The sequence below is a fragment of the Pelobates fuscus genome, chromosome 1 (assembly GCF_036172605.1).
Source record: "Pelobates fuscus isolate aPelFus1 chromosome 1, aPelFus1.pri, whole genome shotgun sequence".
In the NCBI taxonomy this organism is placed as follows: domain Eukaryota; kingdom Metazoa; phylum Chordata; class Amphibia; order Anura; family Pelobatidae; genus Pelobates; species Pelobates fuscus.
In genome coordinates this window covers 55843553-55864026 of record NC_086317.1, presented here as the reverse complement: position 1 = coordinate 55864026, position 20474 = coordinate 55843553, and the positions used below count along the sequence as shown (strand labels likewise).

Genomic DNA, 20474 nt, shown 5'->3' with positions numbered 1-20474 from the left:
GATTTCAGCATTTCTAGTACCATTTATAATATTCTTTTGCCAGTCAATTGTTCTTTTTTTGGTTTCTAGCTAGTTTGTTACTTTCAGTTAATACGATATCTGATTGTAACATTTCTTTATGGTTACTCTGTTTATATGCTATGTCATTGTTTTTTATTGTCCCCAGTGCAGTCTGTGGACACGGACGATAAGTTCAGATTTATTGTTTATGCATAGTTTGATGATTTATCACTGCTGATATATATTATATCTGTTTTATGTATACAGAGTTCACAACCTTTTAGGTGGCAGATTTTATTTTGTTTGCAGAGAGCATTTAGTAGATATACCCCTTTGCTCACTGACACTAGTTCATTTTTTTCATTGCTGATTTCAACAGTTAGTGATTTTTTGGTTCATAGCTGGTTTGCTACTTTCGGTTAGCCAGATTGGCACATTTGTTAGGATTACTCTGTTTACATGCTATGTCACTGTTTTTTATTGTGAACTGTACTTTTCTGTCTGATTTTTATAAAGTGTTATTTGATTGATTTTTGTGCTCACTCACTTTTGATGTTTTTGATATTTTTCTACTATACTTCAATAGAGGTACAGTTATTCAGTAAGCAGAATAAAGACTTATTCTGCTAAGAGAATCCAAACTTTAGTTTTCAGCAATCTAGAGATGTTTTCCATGACTCATTATTTTAACTATTCTCCCAAAACAATGATGTGCCTAACAAAGAAGACTATGCCTCTTGGTAGGGGTATTAAGGCCCTTGGCATTGATTTAGACATACTTCAGCCCAAGTGGTATCATGAGAAGTTTTAGGTGGTCTCCAACACTGGAATCTGTAGTAGGATAGAAAAAGAAATGGCAGGGGAAGAGGGGAGAGGTGAGAAGTTAAATGTGCTAAGACATGATGGTGTCTGATCTGGGGTAAGGAGTGGCCATAGTCCTGCTTTCATCTTGTTCACTAACTGATGTGCTTACACCTGTAGATCCTCAAGGCCACTTCCTCTCCCTGACAGATAAACAGAGAAACTTGACACAACCAGTGTTCCCATATACACACCCACACTACCAGACTCAGCATTTTGGCAAACATTTTTGGCCTACCTCTCTTCTTTTACTGTCCACATGTAATTAATTTGGGGGAGTGTAATGAAGTCTGCTACCTGACTGTGGACAATAGGACACAGGAGTTTCAGATACATGGCCAACTAGGAACTAAACTACCTTTTCTCAATTCTTTACCTCCCACACTCTTCTGGATATTTTGGGCACAACATCCCATCCAAACTGGATTTCACATTCTACTCTCAACCACACAACTCTTACTCGCAAATTGATCACTTTCTTGTCTCCCCAACTGTAGTTCCATGGTTACAAACTCTAAGATTGTGTCTATAACCTGGCCTTACCATGAAAATATCTCCCTAACATTGACTACCCCAAAATTTCATAACCCTTGGGCATGGAAATTTAACCTACTTTCACTGCACAATAAGTCCTTAGTAAATGACATCTTAAAGGACATCACTAATTACTTTACACCCTCATTCTACTCACCAATCACACTTTGGGAAGCCCACAAATCAATCATTAAGGGCAAATTATTCAGTCTTGAATCCTCACTCAAGAAAAATAGTATCAAACAACTCACTGACATAATAGAGCTTAAGCATTTAGAATCATTACATAAACAAAACCTATCAGAACAAACCCTGAAACAACTGAATGTAGACAGTGATCTCTTGAAACAATTTACTTTCTCAGACACCTCCAAAGCCCTTAGGTGGGCCAAACAAAAATGTTATGAAAAACAGAAGAAAGCCAACTCCTTATTAGTCATACATCTTAAAAATGTTAAAGACATTGTCTTTTTCAGAATAAATACACACCACTGATTGCCTTCTCAGTTATTCACACAAGGCGATTGGGGCAGTTTTTTTCAACAATATTGCAGGAATACAAATGCCTGGAGCTCACAAGTCATTTTCTGGACTCCTTACCTCTCCTGACTCTTCACCAGGTGTTTAGGGAAGCTATGTTAGCAGAGATCACGACTGAGGAACTAGATACAGCTTTAGGCTCCATTAAGCCATGTAAAGCCCTGGGCCAGATAGATTTATGGCCATATATTACAAAACAGTTCCTCAGTGTGGTTTCTAATGCAATACATTGAGGAGAGAAACTACCCCCTGACATGGTTGCCGCCAATGTATGCCTCATCACGAAACCAGACAAGGACCTCAGTGACCCTGGTCATTACCATCCTACCTCCCTTCTGAACGTAGATTTAAAAAACATGATAAATGCCATGGCAAATAGACTGATCCCATAGTTAAAAATTAAATATACCCTGACCATGAGTTTTATTACAAATAGACAAGCAGCTGACAACACAACAAGATGGGTAAATCTAATTTGGTATGCAAAACTTAAACACCTCTAAATGACTGATCTCTCGAGATGCCGAAAAGGTAATTAATCGACTCCTGTGGACCTTTCCGTTTGTGGTCTTCACACACTTGGAATTTCTAGTGGAACTATGTTTTTTTCTGAACCACATATCAATCCCCAAAAAGATTTTGCTCCTACTGAACATATCACCTCCTTTCTTCCCCGTGGCAAATTACATGTGACAGGTTTACACACGGACCCCCTGGCCTTTGCATTATTCCTCAAACCTTTATTGCAGGCAGTACAATCCAGCTAAACCACAAAGGATGTACACATATTTTAGATTACACATATTTTATTGCAATCTTGCATTTTATAACGTTTTCCTAAAAATATCTGCATATATTCCATGCAAATATTCCATATTTTTAAGCTTCTCCAGTATTTCCAAAATTATATTACGAACAAACAAACATAAATATTTCAATTAAGTTACTTGATTTAAGATTTTAAGAATCCCTGATGTTGTCTTTTATACACCCACTATGAAGAAGGTATTACCAATAAATGTTAGAAAGTCCGTCTAAGCACCAAAGTCACCTCAGCTCAATGCAACTATTTTGGTGCGTAGATCATGACATTGCTGTGTTATTGGTCAATTTTCTGCTGTTTAGTAGTTAAAGCATTCTATTTCTGCAGGCCTAGATACACCTCCTCTGTTTATAACTCACACAGTGTTACTGCACATTTTGTTCAAAAGAAATAAAAAAGGTTTATTTAGAATCTATTCGTGATTCGTTCAGAATAAAAAATGTCTACTTTAGAATGTCTTACCTTGTGCTCTGCTAAAGTAACACTACGGTCACCAAAGCAACTTCATATAAATTATGTTGTTGTGGTGCCAGGAGACCCCCAGGCACTTTCTTACTTTAAAGAGTTAAACCGTTCTTAAACAGTTTAACCCCTGTGGCTGCCTCAGCACCAGATCTTCAGTTCCACAAGTGACATATAGCTTCTGAAATGGAGTTTCATGAAGGGCAGTGTGCCGCTGGGTAGGTGCACTGCTGACTGGCTAGAGTGGTCAGCTGGCTCTATAAGTCAATCAGTAGCCCTGAATTAATAAAATATTCCCCCGGCACTGCAGTCTTTGGGGTTAAACCATTCGAGAACAGTTTAAGCCCTTAAGGTATGAAAATGCCTGGAGGCCTCTGGCACCATAACAACTTGATTTAGATAAACTTGTTAACGTGACCAGAGTGTTACTTTAATTCTCTGCAAATGTCAATGAGTAGCACTGCCAGCAGCCACTTGTGTGAGATTAATGTTCTCACATAGCGCTTCATAGAAGGAAACAAGACTTAGAAAAGCATATTTGGAAGTATTTTAGCACAAAACATATATATTTTTATATAATTTGCAAAATGTGCAGCAGTTATTATTTATTATTTTTTATACATGTATTTTATGGCTTGCAAATGCACTCATTGTGTCCACATTGTTTATTTTTGAGAAACATCTGATAGGACACTGTACAGCATGTTCAAGTTTGGGCTGAGGAAAAATGAGGTGGGCCAAGTTAGCTGGAGAACTATCACGCTATGGATTTAAAAGAATTATTATAACAATATATACTTTATAATTTAAGTGTCTTGTTCCAGTATATCAAAATCCTGCGTTTTTAACCTGGATCTTCCCTTTAAGCCTTAAATATTTTGACCTTGGCAGTAAATGGGTTGAATAGTCTGGTGAATAAATAAAAGAATGTATTGAGATATCAAGATTTAATGTAGTCCCTTATGATGTTGCTTAAATAAATAAAGGAAAAAACTGAGTAATGAAGTATTAATTAATTTAGATTTTTACTTGCATTTCTTACTCTAGCTTTTTCTCTCCAAAGTGCAGCCTTGTCATATGTGCATGACAGGTGCATGTTAAATAATGTACATATTTCTATTTGTCTCTAACATACAGCTCAACACTGAAAAAATGTGCTTATTATTAATACATGCATTGCCTTTTTCTACAAATATTTCATAAGGTAGAAAGAAAGAATTAAAGATCAATGTTGACAGTATGATAAAAAAAAAGGAAGTAAATGGTTATGTGAGAAGTGTCTGAGAAAGGCATTAACACCATTTTATCTAATCAAAATGAATGATTTGAATCAACTTTGCAGCAGATGCCATGCTGGCTTGTGTGAAATGCTTAATAGAACTTTTTTTAATGTTCAAGCAATTTTTAAAACCCCTTGGCTAAAATGAACGGGAGTTTGTTTTTTTCCGATTTTTTTTATTTCACAGACTTCAGTGGAAATTAGTATTAAAACATCCAACATTCTATTCATGTCTTCTGGAATATACTAAAAATGTTGAAATATAAGTCTATCTAGCTTATCTGAACATTTTTCACATTGTCAGAGCAAGCGGACCTTCGGGCATTCTGAGAACGTGCATGCAAGCTTTTCATTTAACACTTACTGCAGCATTTATTATTGACAGAAAAAGGAACCACAATCTTCACCACCAGGCGTATTGTAGTGCAAAGTACAAATTCTCAATATGAGGTATATACCTCGACATCGGGCAAAGTATTTCACAGCTCAAGCGCAGAGAGAAATCTATTCATATGGCCTACAAAGCAGCACAGTAAAAGGTCTTTGTATGCACGGCACAACTCAACAGTTAGAAAACCTTCTTCATATTTGTTGGATATAACAGAAAAAAAAAAGACAGAATGAATAGGTGGAAATATTCTAGTGTATTATACCCACGGAATAACACAGGTAAAATCAGTCACACAGCAACGAACAGCATTAGAATATAAATGAACATACCTTTTTTGTCATCAAAGTACAGGGTTTGTTGAGCTGGATTTGACCACTGGAGGGAGGTGTTATCATTTTGATCAACTCTGCAGGTCAAGTTTACTGTTCCTCCTTCAATGACTGTAGCATTGTGCGTGACAGGAAACTGCCCTTGGCTTGCTAGAGGGAGGGTTAGAAAATACAGCTGACATGAGCATGAGACTTATAAAGCAGAGTATAAAGCATTAACATGCGACAGGATGAGAAAGACACAAATCAAAAGAAAACATTTCACTGGAAACTAAGAAAAAGCAATCACCTTTATATAAGATGTCTTTGTTATACAATGTGTTTGCTTTGAATTTTAGAGTCAACACTTTTTTTGCTTATATTCTATACTGATAAGGGACAAAATTATCTAAGAAAATTATTCATGTCTAGATACCTTATTCATCTAAATCTATAAAGTTTATCTAGTATTTATAAAAAAAAAACATACTGCCACCTTTCTCATTTAAAGTAACACATGAATTTAACATAGATATAAAATGTATTTTGTAGTAAAATGTCAAGATTAGCTATTATTAATTATTCAAACATTATTCTGCACCACTTAGAGTAAGAGGGTCTGCTTTCAGTGCACTAAAATGTGGAAAGGGTAGCAAACCTCATTGTTTCTTTGCTGGATCCGTGAAACAAATCATGGTTTGTTTTATCACACAAGGATTTTCTGTTCTGAGCTGCTTTTATTTCTGTTAACCCAGTGGCAGTGCGTGTGTAGGCATAGGAAACAGGAGCTTGCATGAACATTGTACCAGTGAATTCTCTAAAATGGCCGGATCCAGCTCTGAACCTAATCAACACACTGTTTGTGCTTATGGTATCGAAGTCTATTAGACATACTAGGTGGTTAACTAGAGCAAACAAGATGTTGTTGGACAACAACTGCCTTGCTTCTCTTTTATCATGTGTCAAGCAGAGAATGATAGGAACTGTAATGCAATAATATCTAGGGCAGGAATAGGCAACCTTTGGCACGCCAGATGTTGTGGACTACATTCCCCATAATGCTCTTACACCCATAATGCTGGCAAAGCATCATGGGAAGTGTTGCCCAAAACATTTGGAGTGCCAAAGGTTGCCTATGCCTGATCTAGGGGATGCAGTTTCTCACATCTGAGCTAGGTCACAGATGTTATAGAAATAGGAGGCTTGAAGTCACACTTCAGAGAAATTCAAAGACCCATGAATAAGCAACTTAACTTTTGAGGGTGTGTCTTTTAGAGGTGATGTTTAGACTTGTGTATGGAAAAAAGTTTGTTTTGGCCAAAACATGGTTTGGTCAAATCTGGATTTGTCCATGTGTCCATGTGAATAAAATCAACATATCCTAGCTTTCCCCAAATCATCATCTTTTTTCCCCATCAATAATATCTTTTTTTTTTTTGGTGCCATTGACAGAACTCAAAATCATGAAACAAACTGTTCATCTATTGTCTGTTTCATTTGTTTTGTTATTTGCCCTTATAGAAATTTGGACTTTCAGAATGCAGTCTAACTGTTAATCAGCAAAAATTTGGACAAATCACAATTTGAAACTGAATGCACAAGTCTAGTGCTATTTGAGAGTTCTTATAAGGTTATTTACTAAAGTGGGAATACAAAGTGAATTGAAAGGGAATTTCAAATGTAAGACCAAAGTACCTGAAATGAAAGCATAACTGAGTAAGAGAATGTATACAGTTTGTCTATTCTGACCAATCTGAAATTCACAATGAATTCACCCTTTCATTATCTCCTCAGTGAATAGCCCTATTAGTAACTTTGTGATCTACCACTACTGATATATTTAAATTAATACGTTGTTAAAAAAAGAAAGGTATTTTACTTGTAACCTATCTTTGTAACTGTGCGATATATATAAATATATATATATATATATATATTTTTTTTTATATTTTACAATCTCATTTTTATTGAAAGGTTTTAGTACAGTGGTTACAAGTAATAAAGTGTACATATAGGATAAGCAGATTGGTTACAGACATGCGTACTAAACAAGGGTAGAGACATCGGTGAAACATACAATGTTCGCTTGGGTTACGGTAATGTATCAAAGCCTGCGTCCCTGTTAGTTTTTTTCCTTTTTTTTTTTTGACAATCTTTATTTTTATTTTCATATTTAAGTAGTCGTACACGGTCTTGTGTTTGTCAGTTGCAAAGCCATTTGGTCAAAATGGTATGGTAAAACATTGAAACAAATAACTTCTCATATGTACATTTCTAGACATGTCTAGCTAGCATTGTTGAAGTGCTATTACTATGCAATTTACACATTGTGTAGCTATTCAGTATCATTTTCTTCGAGGCTTGCTACTTTCTCCTGCACCGCTGGTTTTGAGAAATGATTGTAGCTTTGTGTAAGTGTCGTATCTTGTTTTGTGAGACTTTCTAATCCACATGCTTGATAGCTAGTCATCCGCCCCTCTTCTGTGTGGCCCTATTGTGTGCTACTGCAGTATGGGGTTACCTTTTGTTACTATGTGTTTCTCGGGGCCCTGGATTGTGCATTTATGCTTCCCCTATGCTCACGTCGTATATTATAGGGTAGTCCCTTGTCGTGGGATAGGGGCGAGTTGTCGTTCTCGGTTGTGGCTGTCTGTTCCTGTCTTCTATGCCAGGGGTACCCCTCTTCTCCTCCCCCCCCCCCCACCGCGTCCATGTCCAGTTTATTTCTTCCAAATTTGTCTTATCGGTTGTGTGGGCTATCGGGTACCCCTCTTCTCCTCCTCCCACCCCCCTCCCCCCCACCGCGTCCATGTCCAGTTTATTTCTTCCAAATTTGTCTTATCGGTTGTGTGGGCAATCGGATCCGTTTTGCCTCCCAACACCAGCCTATAGGTCTCCCTTGTGGTGTTAGTGTGTTTTGGGTTGACCGCTAATTTCTTTGTTTTGTGTTTCAGAAGCCTTTGGTTTTTCCCTCCGCCCTCTCTCCCGTGCAGGCTCCGTCAACCCGGTTTATATATATATATATATATATATATTGAAGAGACAATGCAAAGTAAATTCATAGTGAATTTCCAATTTAAGGCCAAAGTAGCTGAACTGGAAGCATAGCTAAATTAAAGAATTTCCATTTCAGCTCTTTTGACTTTACACTTGAAATTCACTTTGAATTTTCACTTTAGTGAATAACGGTGTATGACAGAAAGTCATAAAGTCATAAAAAACATTGAAGGTAACAGCAAAGTAGTCCAGACACTCAAGGTCTTCATACATCAGCAGAGTTATTGGAAAAACAGGACAGACACAGCAATGTTTCGATCCCTTCAGGGATCTTTATCAAGCTAACACCACAGTGCACACACCACTAAAATATAGGGTGTCTCTAACAATCCATATAAAGTCAATTAGCAACCAATCAATATACAATATTATGTATTATAACAAATAAAAGTGCAAAATAACCCTACAAGGTATCATATTATATTGTGGATCACAATGCATGAGCCCAGTTGTTATTCTATTATTAATAGTAGTTATTATTCCTTACTAAAAAAACGTACACACGAAAAAGATTTTAGATGTTAGATTCAAATGGGATCTACTCCTAGTAATTTAAAAGTTACATTAATCGCATGCTGAAACAGAGATAATTAACAATCCCTCTAAGTGGGTAAAATTACTTGATAATTACCTAATCATGCTAAGTTTCATCAGACCGTCCGTTTACTGGGAATTCTTGCCTCCTTACTACAAGCTCTTCAAGTGTCCAAATCTACCTCTGCAAATTGCAGGGTGCCTATGAAAGCCTTTGAGGGTCAACACTGTTGAGAGCCTGGACTACTTTGCTGTTACTATATGGATTAGGGGTTTGCCAGCCCTAGGTACAGTGCACCAAGGTCTACAGGTGATGAGAGTGCAGATCCCTCCCTTTTTTTGCTATCAAGAAAGCATTGAAGGGACACTCAGGAAGTGTTAATTTGACCCAGATACTGGAAATAACCAAATGTCCCAATGTTTTATTCTTGCATGTTTTTTGTAATATAAATATGTTTAAGTCTTTAATTTTCTTAATGTAGATAGGTGTAGAATATATATAGAACATCCGTCAGTGAGACTATTAAGTGAAAAACCTGTAAAATCTCCATCATTGAAACAGTGATGCATTCCTTGTAGTACATGACATGTGGTTTCCAAAAGTAGATTAAAACTCTAGATTAGATTAGATCAGATTAGATTTGATTATACTAGTGGAAACTATTCTAAGTGAGCTGGGGGGAAAATTAAGTTACTTTTCTCAATCATAGATTTCTAAATATACAACTCTGTTTTTATATACATGAGTATGTACTAACCAGCTACAACTGAAAAATAATTCTAAGAATAAATTATGAGTGAAAAAATAAAAATAAAATATCTGTTCTCTAAAAAAGATAAAAAAAAATATATACACTTTCATGGGTACACTGACTTAAATACGCAGATTATTATTTAAACCTAGAGACAATAAAAAATTAACATTGTTTAATGTGACTCTATAGGCACCTAGTCCACCTCGCATCAATGAAGTGGTCTAAGTACCCTGCGGTCACTAGAGGCGCTTCCCCAAAATAGTGAAGTGATACTCCACTATTTATAACAGATGGTCTGAGAGAGACAATCTGACTGGCGCAGCACAGCATGTGCCGTGCATGGCCTCCCAACGATTTTCGATGGGAGAGCATTGGATTTGCTAAGATCAGAGATCTCAATGATTTTAGCAAAGGAGGTGGGGTCAGCCACGGACTGAGCTGCACAGCGTGGGAGAAAAGTTAAGTTAACTTAAACACTTCACAGGGCACTAAATTGTAACAATACACATGTGTATTCCTAATGCTAGTGTTCTTTAAATATAGATTATATTTATATTCAAAAACGTATTTAATTAATTATTTCTTACTTACCAGTTCATTTTTATTAGGGACAAATAAACAGGAAAAGAGGGATGGAAGTTGTTATTTGGTCAATCTTAATGACCATACCATAGATCTGGTAATTATACAGAGCTTTTGTTATTTATTTACATACTTGTGGAATATTGACTGTAGTGTGCTATATCAACAGTAGGACAATAATAGAAATATGTATGACATTTTAGCCGCTCAATGTATAAAAAAGGCATTATAGACCTGACAATTCTACAGAAGCAGACAACAGAGGTAAGGGAAGATTTTAGTAATCTAGAAAAATATAAATATAAGCAAGAACATTATAAACTGTGACGTACATTAACAGATCATTACAAATGACAAAAAAAGTATTCATTTTCAACTTGAGGAAAAGAGATTCAGAAAAGCTGCTTTACAGAAAGCGGAATAAAAAAATCTGGAATTCACAGTCTAGAGAAGTTATGCTGTCATATTCAACAGATACTATTATAAATAGCTTGATGTCTTCTTAGCAAAGCGGATAATGCAAAAATAAAACTTAAAGAGTGTGCATGATCTAACTGGAGTCTGATTATTAGTATTGGTGTCAGGAAATATGTTTTTTCTTTTTTTTTTATAAATATATATTTTATTTGATTTCTATTTATTACCACTAGTATATAAGAGTAGGATAATTATTATATACAAACTAAAATATTGCAAAACAAAGAATTACCATACAAAAAATATATATATATATAAAACAGTTTTAAGTCTTTAAGTTAAAATAGAAAAAAGCATATAACTTAAAAAGAAAGCTAAAACAAGATATTTTGCTGTGTACATGGAAAGCAGTAGACATAGTTTTTTAAAGGAATATACAGGAAGGCGATAAACAATGAGAGTGGTGCACTAGTGGTGCTCTAATCAGGTAGTTTAATGGAGTTTTGGAAACTATGTGTATGCACCCTACATTCTTACTAAATGCTGAGTGTATTTGAATAATGAAATTAAAAGCAAAGAAAGCACATTACTTCAGCATTTTTTTTTTAACTGAAAGTGTACAATTAACTTATTTACTAGGGCATGAGTATGCAGACTCAAGCAGAATCACACTCAAAAGCTGTCAGCAGAAATTTTCCTGCCTCAGGGCAACAAACTCATGCTCCGAGGCATTTGTTAAACTGTATATGTATCTATAATAATATAATATAAATTTTAGCAAGTGGTTTGCATCAACTATAAAATGTACTAAATAAATAGCATATCAGATATATCGTTTAGTTTAAAGATTGTAAGATTGCCAAAATGAAAATGAATAGAGTCCTTTGAAAAACAAAATTATATATATATATATATATATATATATATATATATATATATATAACAACATATATACATATATATTTATTTGTCATATGTTTTAACCCATTGATGCATGCACTATTGAATAACCAAACTATTTTCCAATGTTAATAGACACTTAAAGGAAACATTTATTTTTACCAGTACATGTAATATAGTCTCATTAGGTATTTTTTTTTTTTTTTTACTAAGAATACATGTAAGTATAAACTGTCCTTTTGACCAAGGAGTATTTCAAGATGGCTGCCCCTTTAGATCATGGTTAAGCCAGAAGATGTACTAACATTAGATATTTACATAAACACATAAAACATACTGAATATATACTATATTGTATCTAAAAACATTTACACTTAAATATATTTATTTCAATGTATTGGATTTCTGTTGGAAATATTTAAAACAAAACTAAAAAAACTAAAATATAGAGTTTACAAAACATATTCAACCCTTCTCCTCTGGAATTTCCATGTTTAGATAGATGGGAGACATTAATGTAACTAGACTTTATATAAACTTCCACTCTTCTTAAGTATCATTGGTTGGGCTGCAGATCTGAATAAATGCTGTGACAGTGAAGAAGTAACTGCTTTGTTGAAGCAGTAAGAGATGAGTACACAGACTACATCAATTTGGAAAAGGGTGCAGCATAATGTCAAAGTGCTTGGGAATCCCATTTAGCACTGTTGGATCAATTATCTGGATACGGAGGCTATATCACACCACACACGCTGCCTAGAAATATTTGTTTTCAAAAACGCAGTGACCAAGTAAGGAGGAGATTATTGAGGGAAACCAAGCAGAAGCCATCAGTTGCCTTAAATGTTCTACAAAGGACAGTAGCTGAGGCCAGGGTACATGTGCCCCAGTTAATATTTGAAGAGCTCTGTATTAAACTAGCCTCCTCTGTGGAAGGGTAGCCAAAAGGAATCAGTTATTTGAATGCACATCAAGAGTTTGCTAAAAAGGATCAGACTAAGATATGGAAAAATGTTTCATTGTAAATGAGACCAAGTTAGAGCTTTTCCCCACAATTTACACCACTATATTGAAGTATAGAAATGTCAACATCATTCTAAAGGGTGCATATATCAACAAAAGCCAGAAATCTTTTGATAATTGAAGGAACAATAGGTAGAACCAAATTTCAAGAAATATTGAAGGATCAGACTGCTAGAAAACATATGCTTGGGGTTAAATACATATGAAAACAGTATATTTTAATGCTTTTCTTTTCTTTAAAAATTCACCCAGAAATTCAATAATGAGAAGAATGTTTAGGATTACGCAATTAGATCTAGCTGTACCTCTCAGTGGATAGCAATCACACATAAGTCACATGACAAGCTGGCCTACAAATATTAAAGAGGCATATAACATAAAGAAAATACATGTTTTAACTGATCTGATCTGTGCTATAGCACGTGTCTTTCCATTTCCCAGTACGTCTACAAACTGGAGGCAAGGCTAGAGGTCCAATATGGATAGAAAGCTTGCTAGAACATAGATGTTAGATAGAACTACTCCTCGCTAAGATCCCTGGCACTCTGGGCATTTTGTAAAACCTTGGAGATGCTGTATGAACAGTGAAACTATGAGCACTCCTCCTACCTTTTGTGAACAGTTGCCTTGACTACTCATGCATTTTAGCATTGAGAATAATCCTTTAAAGCTCTCTTCTGCCTGTTCAACATCTGCAGGCTTAAACACATGCATAATTGTTTGTCTTTAACATACTCTAGAAAATCAATTCAAATTGAGAACCAGCTTCATAAGATCAAGTTGAAGAGGTACAAGGCAGCTCTGGAAAAAGATATGCATGTTTGAAAATTGAGAAACGTAGGTTGCATTGAATACTGCAGTATGTCACATGCAGTAGATAGACATAAAATGATCTGAATCGATTAATGAATCAAGCCATAAACATAAAGGAAAGTCTATGTAGTAACTTCTATTATAACAGTTCTAAAGTATCTCCGTTTGTAATACTAACACATGCTTTGTGCATGGTAGTCACGCACTAGCAGGGATATTTGCTAAAGTGAATTGTTATGAATTTAAAGTAACTTCAATGCAGACTTTACCTTTTAGACCAAAACAGTATAAATGGAAACGTATTCACGAAGTCAGCTGTTATAATTGAGCTATTTTGCCTTGAAAATTGTGACTCATATTTAATTCCACTTTTTAGGAATACAATACCCTGTATGTCCATGTAAAACAGCAAAATGTAACAATCAGGGCAAAGACATTGGTCGCACTATGGGGAAAACGCGTAAAAAAAAAAAAAGAAAAAAAAAAAATATATATATATATACATTCCACAAAATACTTGTGGTGCCCGGTGTTTATAGCCAGTGGAAAAGCTAGATAGCTTGCATAGAATGGTCAATACTCCTGGGTCTTCCAAATAAAACTTATTTTTTATTTCTCAAAAAAATGATGTTTCGGTTTAACATCATAAACTTTTATCAGGACTGATAAAATATATATATATATATATATATATAGAGAGAGAGAGAGAGAGAGAGAGAGAGGAAACCAGTATTCCAGTTTAATTCATACCACACGGTTGTTTACATATTTCAATCAATATTGCATATTAAATTGCAATAACATAAGTGTAAAATTAAGAAATGAGATGTTAGTAAATGTATGTATTATATTCTATATGCTATAGGTATGGATTGTAGCAATACTACTGCACCTAACGTCAAGAGTTCAGCACATAAAAAACAATCTTGTATAACAGTTTAATCTGTAACAGCTTTTCAGAATCACTTGAAGATAATTTATAACACTTGAAAAAAACACTCTAAAAGTTATAAATTAAAAGAGATTTAATATATTTAGATTATGTAAAAGCAAGAAAAAAAAATGTGATTCAATTTTTGTAGTGACGAAAGACACACAGGGTTATTCACTTAACCCCTTTAGGACGGAGTCAATAGTGCACGTTCTGATCAAACAAAACGTAAACAAAAACTGGAATTTGCGCTATCTGTCTGTTCAACCATAATTCACCGCTGTCACATTAAGTGCACCCACACTTATTATATATCATTTTGTTCAGGAGAAACAGGGCTTTAATTTATCAATAACTATTCATATATGGAACATAATTTATTATGAATACAATTTAAAAAAATGTGAGAAAATAAGATTTTATTTTAAATTTGTATTTCCGTCTGCCATTTTAGCTGTGAATGTCATAATACTGTTAGGTTTTACTGCAAAAAAAATCACATATTTGTAATCAGTGATGTCTCACGAGTACAACAGTACCCACCATTAACAGGTTTTATGGTGTTTTGGAAAGTTACAGGGTCAAATATAGAACGTTCCATTTTCAAATTGAAATTTGCCAGATTAGTAATGGTTCCTTTGAGATGGTGTGGTAGACCAGGAAAGAGAATTACCCCCATAATGGTATACCATTTGAAAAAGTAGACAAGCCAAGGTATTGAAAGTGGGGTATGTTTAGTCTTTTTTAGTAGCCACGTAGTCACAAACACGGGCCGAAGTTAGCGTTCATATTTGTTTTTGTGTGAAAAAAGCAAAAAACTAATATTTGGCTAGTGTTTGGGACTAAGTGGCTACTAAGAAAGACTGGACATACCCCACTTGCAATACCTCGGGTTGTCTACTTTTGCAAATGGTATGCCACCATGGGGGTAATTCTCATTCCTGGGCTACCATACGCTCTCAAAGGCAACATAACTAATCTGTCAAATTTCAATGTGAAAAAAATGAAATGCAAGCCTTATATGTGACTCTCTAACTTTCCAAAACACCATAAAATCTGTACATTGGGGGTACTGTTATTCTTGGGAGACTTCACTAAACACAAATATTAGTGTTTAAAAACGGTAAAACATATTACAACAATAATATAGTCCATAAAAGTGCCGTTCGTTTGTAAAAAATGCAAAAAAACTTCACTTTTACTTAAAATATCATCGTTGTAATACAATTTACCAGTTTGAAACACTAATATTTGAGTTCAGCAAAGTCTCCCGAGTAAAACAGTACCCCCTATGTACAGGTATTATGGTGTCTTGGAGAGTTACAGGGTCAAATATAATGCTTGCAAATTAAATTTGTTGCACTTTCTCCCTGTGTTGTCAGGCATGTCAATAACATTTTAATTAATCAAATCACATAATTTTGTTAAAAGATTACTTAAATATACATGTAGAATTTTAATATATATACATATATATGTATTTAAATTCTACGTGTATACTAATGTAATCTTTTTATGTAATTATATGTATTTATCTCTATATATTTGCGGTTATTTGTATTTTATATATAGATAGATGTATATAGAATGTCATTCTAAGTGTATTTTGTTACCAATATATATATATTAATAACAAAATACAGTTAGAATGAAATTACATATGGATATATAATTTATATTAAATTTTGTTTCAATATTTTATGTATTTATGTATTTATTTATTATTTTAATTATACGTATATATATATAATATATATATGTAGATCTATTATATATATAATATAACTACATATTATATATATGTAACGTCATTCTAAGTGTATTTTAATACTAATACTAATAATATACTTATATTAGTATTAAAATACACTTTGTATGACGTTACATATATATAATATGTATATATATTATATATATAATATATATACATATATTATATACATAAAAATGCATTTAATTTATTTTATAATATGTTTATTTTTTTTTCTTTTACACTACCTACCAGCAGGGGGACTGTCTGATATTTCAGACAGCCCCCCTGCTGGGAGATCAATAGCCAGCTATAGGGAGCCATGTGATCGCTCTTTGAGAGCAATCACATGGCCCCCGGGGGCCTCATTTGCCAGAGGGGGGCTGCCTGGGCTGTCAGGCAGCCCCCCAGAAGAGGATCGCGGCGGAGGTGAGTAGTTGCTGGCTCCTGGGGGCTGCAGCCGTTACGGCGTTCCATGCCGCCGCAACGGCTTTAAAGCCCATTTAAAGCGCGACGGCATGGAACGCCGTAACGGCGTTAAGGGGTTAAGTTAGAATTCAAGTTGAATTCAAAGTAAATATCAAAGTAAGGCCAGAGTAAGTGAAAGGAAAGCATAGATGATCATTTTCCCAATTCAGCAATTTTGACCTTAAATTTGAAATTCACTTTGAATTCACATTCACAATTGAGTTCTCAATTTAGTAAATAACCATGATAGTGTAGTAGTAGTAATAGTAATAGTCTTTTACACATCATGTAGTAAAGGAAACGTGAATTGTGTATTTATATTTTTTTCAAAATAATAATTAATCAAATTTACATACACATAGACAATTCACAAGGCAAAAAAATGTCACCATATAATTTGCATCACATTTATAAAAGTGAAATAATCAACAGACAGTACTTTAAAATAATAATTTGTGAGACACTATATATAGAGACTAATTATTATTTGTGAATTTATATGTTACCTTCATATACCAGAAATAGTTTTTTAGGATTATGAAATATGGTTTGTTGTTTACTTTTGTATTAAACCTTGTCATCAGCTTTGTGAAAATTATTTTTAAAAAAATAAAATAAAAATAAAATGAGAAATATAAATTATCTCCTACGTAATCACTCAGTAGATTTCCATGTTTGTGAAAATCCTTAACATCCATAATATGGCTCACTGCAAACTGTTATACTACATTAACTGACAGTAAACCTACTATGAATCTATATATCATTCTATCCATCCATTTGTCCACCACTTGATCTGTCTATCTATCTAGGGCTCAAAGAGTTTATAAAGTTCTCTTGACTGGCTAAGGATCTTTATGTGGTTTCTAGAACAGCCCACAAATATTAAGCTATTTTTTAAGTGGTAGAAAATGTGATCAGTATAAAAAAAACATTTGTATCTTGATGTTCTGTAACATATGACAATGCTACAAAATAGTGCAGATTAATTTAAACAATATAAAGAATATTAGAAATAATATTTTGCACTCATAAGAGTAGAGCCAAACAGACACTTCCCTCTGGTGGTTAGGGCCTTAGGATCTTAAGGGAGATCCAATACCTAAGGTCATAAAGCGCTTACCACCAGAGCCAAGTGTCTGTTTTGCTCTAATTTTGTGAGTGCGAAATATTATTTCTAATATTCTTTATATTGTTTAAATGAATCTGCACTATTTTGTTTCTTTGTTATATGTTACAGAACATTAATTTATGTATGTATTTTTTACACTAATCACATTTTTTATGCTCCACCCCATTGTGTATTATTTTTGGTGTGTTTTAACGGTGTGGGTTAAGGTGATCCCCCATGGCAGTGTTTAATGCATATATACCGTTACCACTTTGGATCTTTTATGTATTTATTTTTTAAGTTGAGTCTGCCATTGACAATTTTTCGTTTTGAGCATTGTGCCGTAACACAAGTAATAGTAGATTGAGATCCAGTATAAACATGAGAATTTGATATTCAATTTGATCCATTGCAGGGTACTATTTTAAAGGGACATTGGGAGGAAGAGTTTTGACTGTAATTATTCTAAACATAGTTATTTAATGTATGTATCATGTGTCAAATTTGGTTGAGTCTGCAAATTCCAAAACAAATAAAACATTCGAATAATGTGATATTCAGCTACATTTAATCCGTATATAGTACATAGTAAAATTGTATTACTAATTTTGTGCTGTGATCTCTGGAAATTGAAACTCATAATGTGATCGTGTAGAGATGGGCAACACGTAAGTGCATTCTGTAGACCATAATAAAGTTTGACAGTTACCAGCATTTCTGGGGTATAGCAGATCTGATAAACTCAAATTTTAGTGTGGAATTGAACTTAATTGAATTCAACCAGAATACTGAGATCTGCAGGCTCCGAGACTGACTACTACGTGTTGTAGCTTAATGGAAAAAAGTTAAAATTGAGTGAAGTCTATTCTTCCTGTTTTATCTAGTTTTTCTGCCAAGAATGTAGGTAGAAAAGTGGAAAAATATAACTTCAAACATGATGAAAATAGGCATGTAATTTAAAAAGTTGTTGAGGTTTATATAGTTTGTATCAATGTGCAAAGGATAGCTTTTTTATTCATTGCTCATTTGTTTTACTGATACATATTTCAGAATGTGTAACAAAAACAAATTGTTGTTAAATAAAGAAACACTCTACACCTTTCACTCTAAGGTCCATCTTCTTCTATTTATAAACACTGCACTCATCCTCCCTTTTTTCCTAACATCCTATCAATTGTTTTAAGTGTTAAATTCTGTCATATTGATCAATATTGCTTTAGACCTGAGGGAGAGAGGTAGAACTCTTGAAAGTCTGTCTTTGAAATAGTCTTTTAAAAGGTATTGTTGCATGCAGCAATATTCTGGTTATTTTGACGACTTAAATAAATTAAAAAATACGTTTTACTAGTTCTTCAGAGAAGAAGTCTGTGTGAAAGGCAAAATATGTAATTGTGAAGGAGAGGGGACTAGGGCAGAGTGACAAAGTTAGCTACACATGTGCGTACACAGAGATAGTGTAGCCAACTTCTGGTTACACCCGTTAAGCGTGCTAGTGATACACCTATATGTGAGCTCACCTATTTGTAATATAAGCTAAATATGTTTTCATGTTATACTAAGCACAGCTCCCTCTTTTTGTGTGTTTCTCTTTCTATAGCTACATCATGCTAAATTTGTGGCTGATTATTTCCTGAGGGGAAAAAATGCAATACTAACAACAACAAAAAATGCAACACACCTTTCCTTACAAGGTTTATTTGAGGGGTTCAAGAGTCACCTGCAAATGTGAGTTATAATGTTATTGATACATAGAATATTTCATTTATATTGGGATGCTATTGCACTATTAGTGAATATCATTGTTTATCCTTTAATGTTTTAATGAAATATAATATTAGATTTTCAGAACTTCATCAATAAATAGTTATTAGTATTTATGTAGTGCACAACTCACATTTGTTTTTGTTTTTTTTGTTTTTTTTCTTTGTTGTGTGTGTGGTATAGTTTTAACAAAGTGAATTCTAAGATGCACTCTTTTCTTTTTATTCAAAAGGAACACATGTCAAGTTGGAGAGCAGGTTAATGCTACATAGTAGCTATTATAATTACACTGTGATGTAATTAAAATACATACAAAATCACAATGTTATTTGCTGTAAGATCTAGTACATTAATATTGAGATTAACTATGGCAACAAATGTTAAAGGAACACCTCAAGCCACATAACCACTATGGCTCACTCTAATGGTTATCATGCCAGGAGTGCCCTGGTGTTCCCGATTATCAGTAGTCAAACCATTTTTTTAATAGTTTGACTTTTTAACTGGGGTCTAATAGGCACCACACACTGCTTCCCCTGGTACTGAGAACAGGAAACTCCATTTTCAGTGCGGATCTTAGCTCAATGGTTGATTACTCTCTACCAGTTTGAAAGCCCCTACACCACTGAGTTTATCTCTGGAGAGCTAACTGAAGCTATTGCTTAGGAGCTTACAGCTCCTCGATGTCAGAAGTAGAGGTGTGGAGCTCCACTGTGAAAACTGCAGGTAAAAAGTAAGACTATTCAAAAATAGCTTGTCTTCTTGCAATGTGTTAAAAATATACATGCAATAGTGGGAAAAGCTCAGAAATCATTATAAGAAGAAAATAAACACAGGATTATCACCAATCCATATCCTGTATTCCTTTTTAATCTACACCCTGAATTGTATCATTTATGTTTTAAAACATAAAAAAGTATAACTGTATGTTTATTCAAAATTTTTAATATGGTTCTACCTAGCATGTTGAAAAAGTAAGTAAGAAGAAGTCAGTAGTATTAAAATAGTCATAAAATCACAGAAAAAATATTAGTGTATAGAACAAGGGGAACACCTACCGGAACTATGTATTATTTAAGTAACTGTTTCCCACCTAAAATTTCCCTTTAAACAAATGGGTATTTTGAAAAATATATCTTACTGTTACATTAACCATTTTGTATTTGTTCAGATA

General features: G+C 34.0%; 1 protein-coding gene across 3 annotated transcripts in view; it reads right to left on the bottom strand.

Annotated features, from left to right (window-relative positions):
• CADM2 (cell adhesion molecule 2) overlaps positions 1-20474 on the bottom strand; it is a 1213566-nt gene that overhangs the window by 272166 nt on the left and 920926 nt on the right. For all 3 annotated transcript variants that reach the window (XM_063448670.1, XM_063448687.1, XM_063448678.1), the window contains one exon: positions 5220-5369. In XM_063448670.1, coding sequence (XP_063304740.1) covers positions 5220-5369 — 150 coding nt within the window. The remainder of the gene's footprint in view (positions 1-5219; positions 5370-20474) is intronic.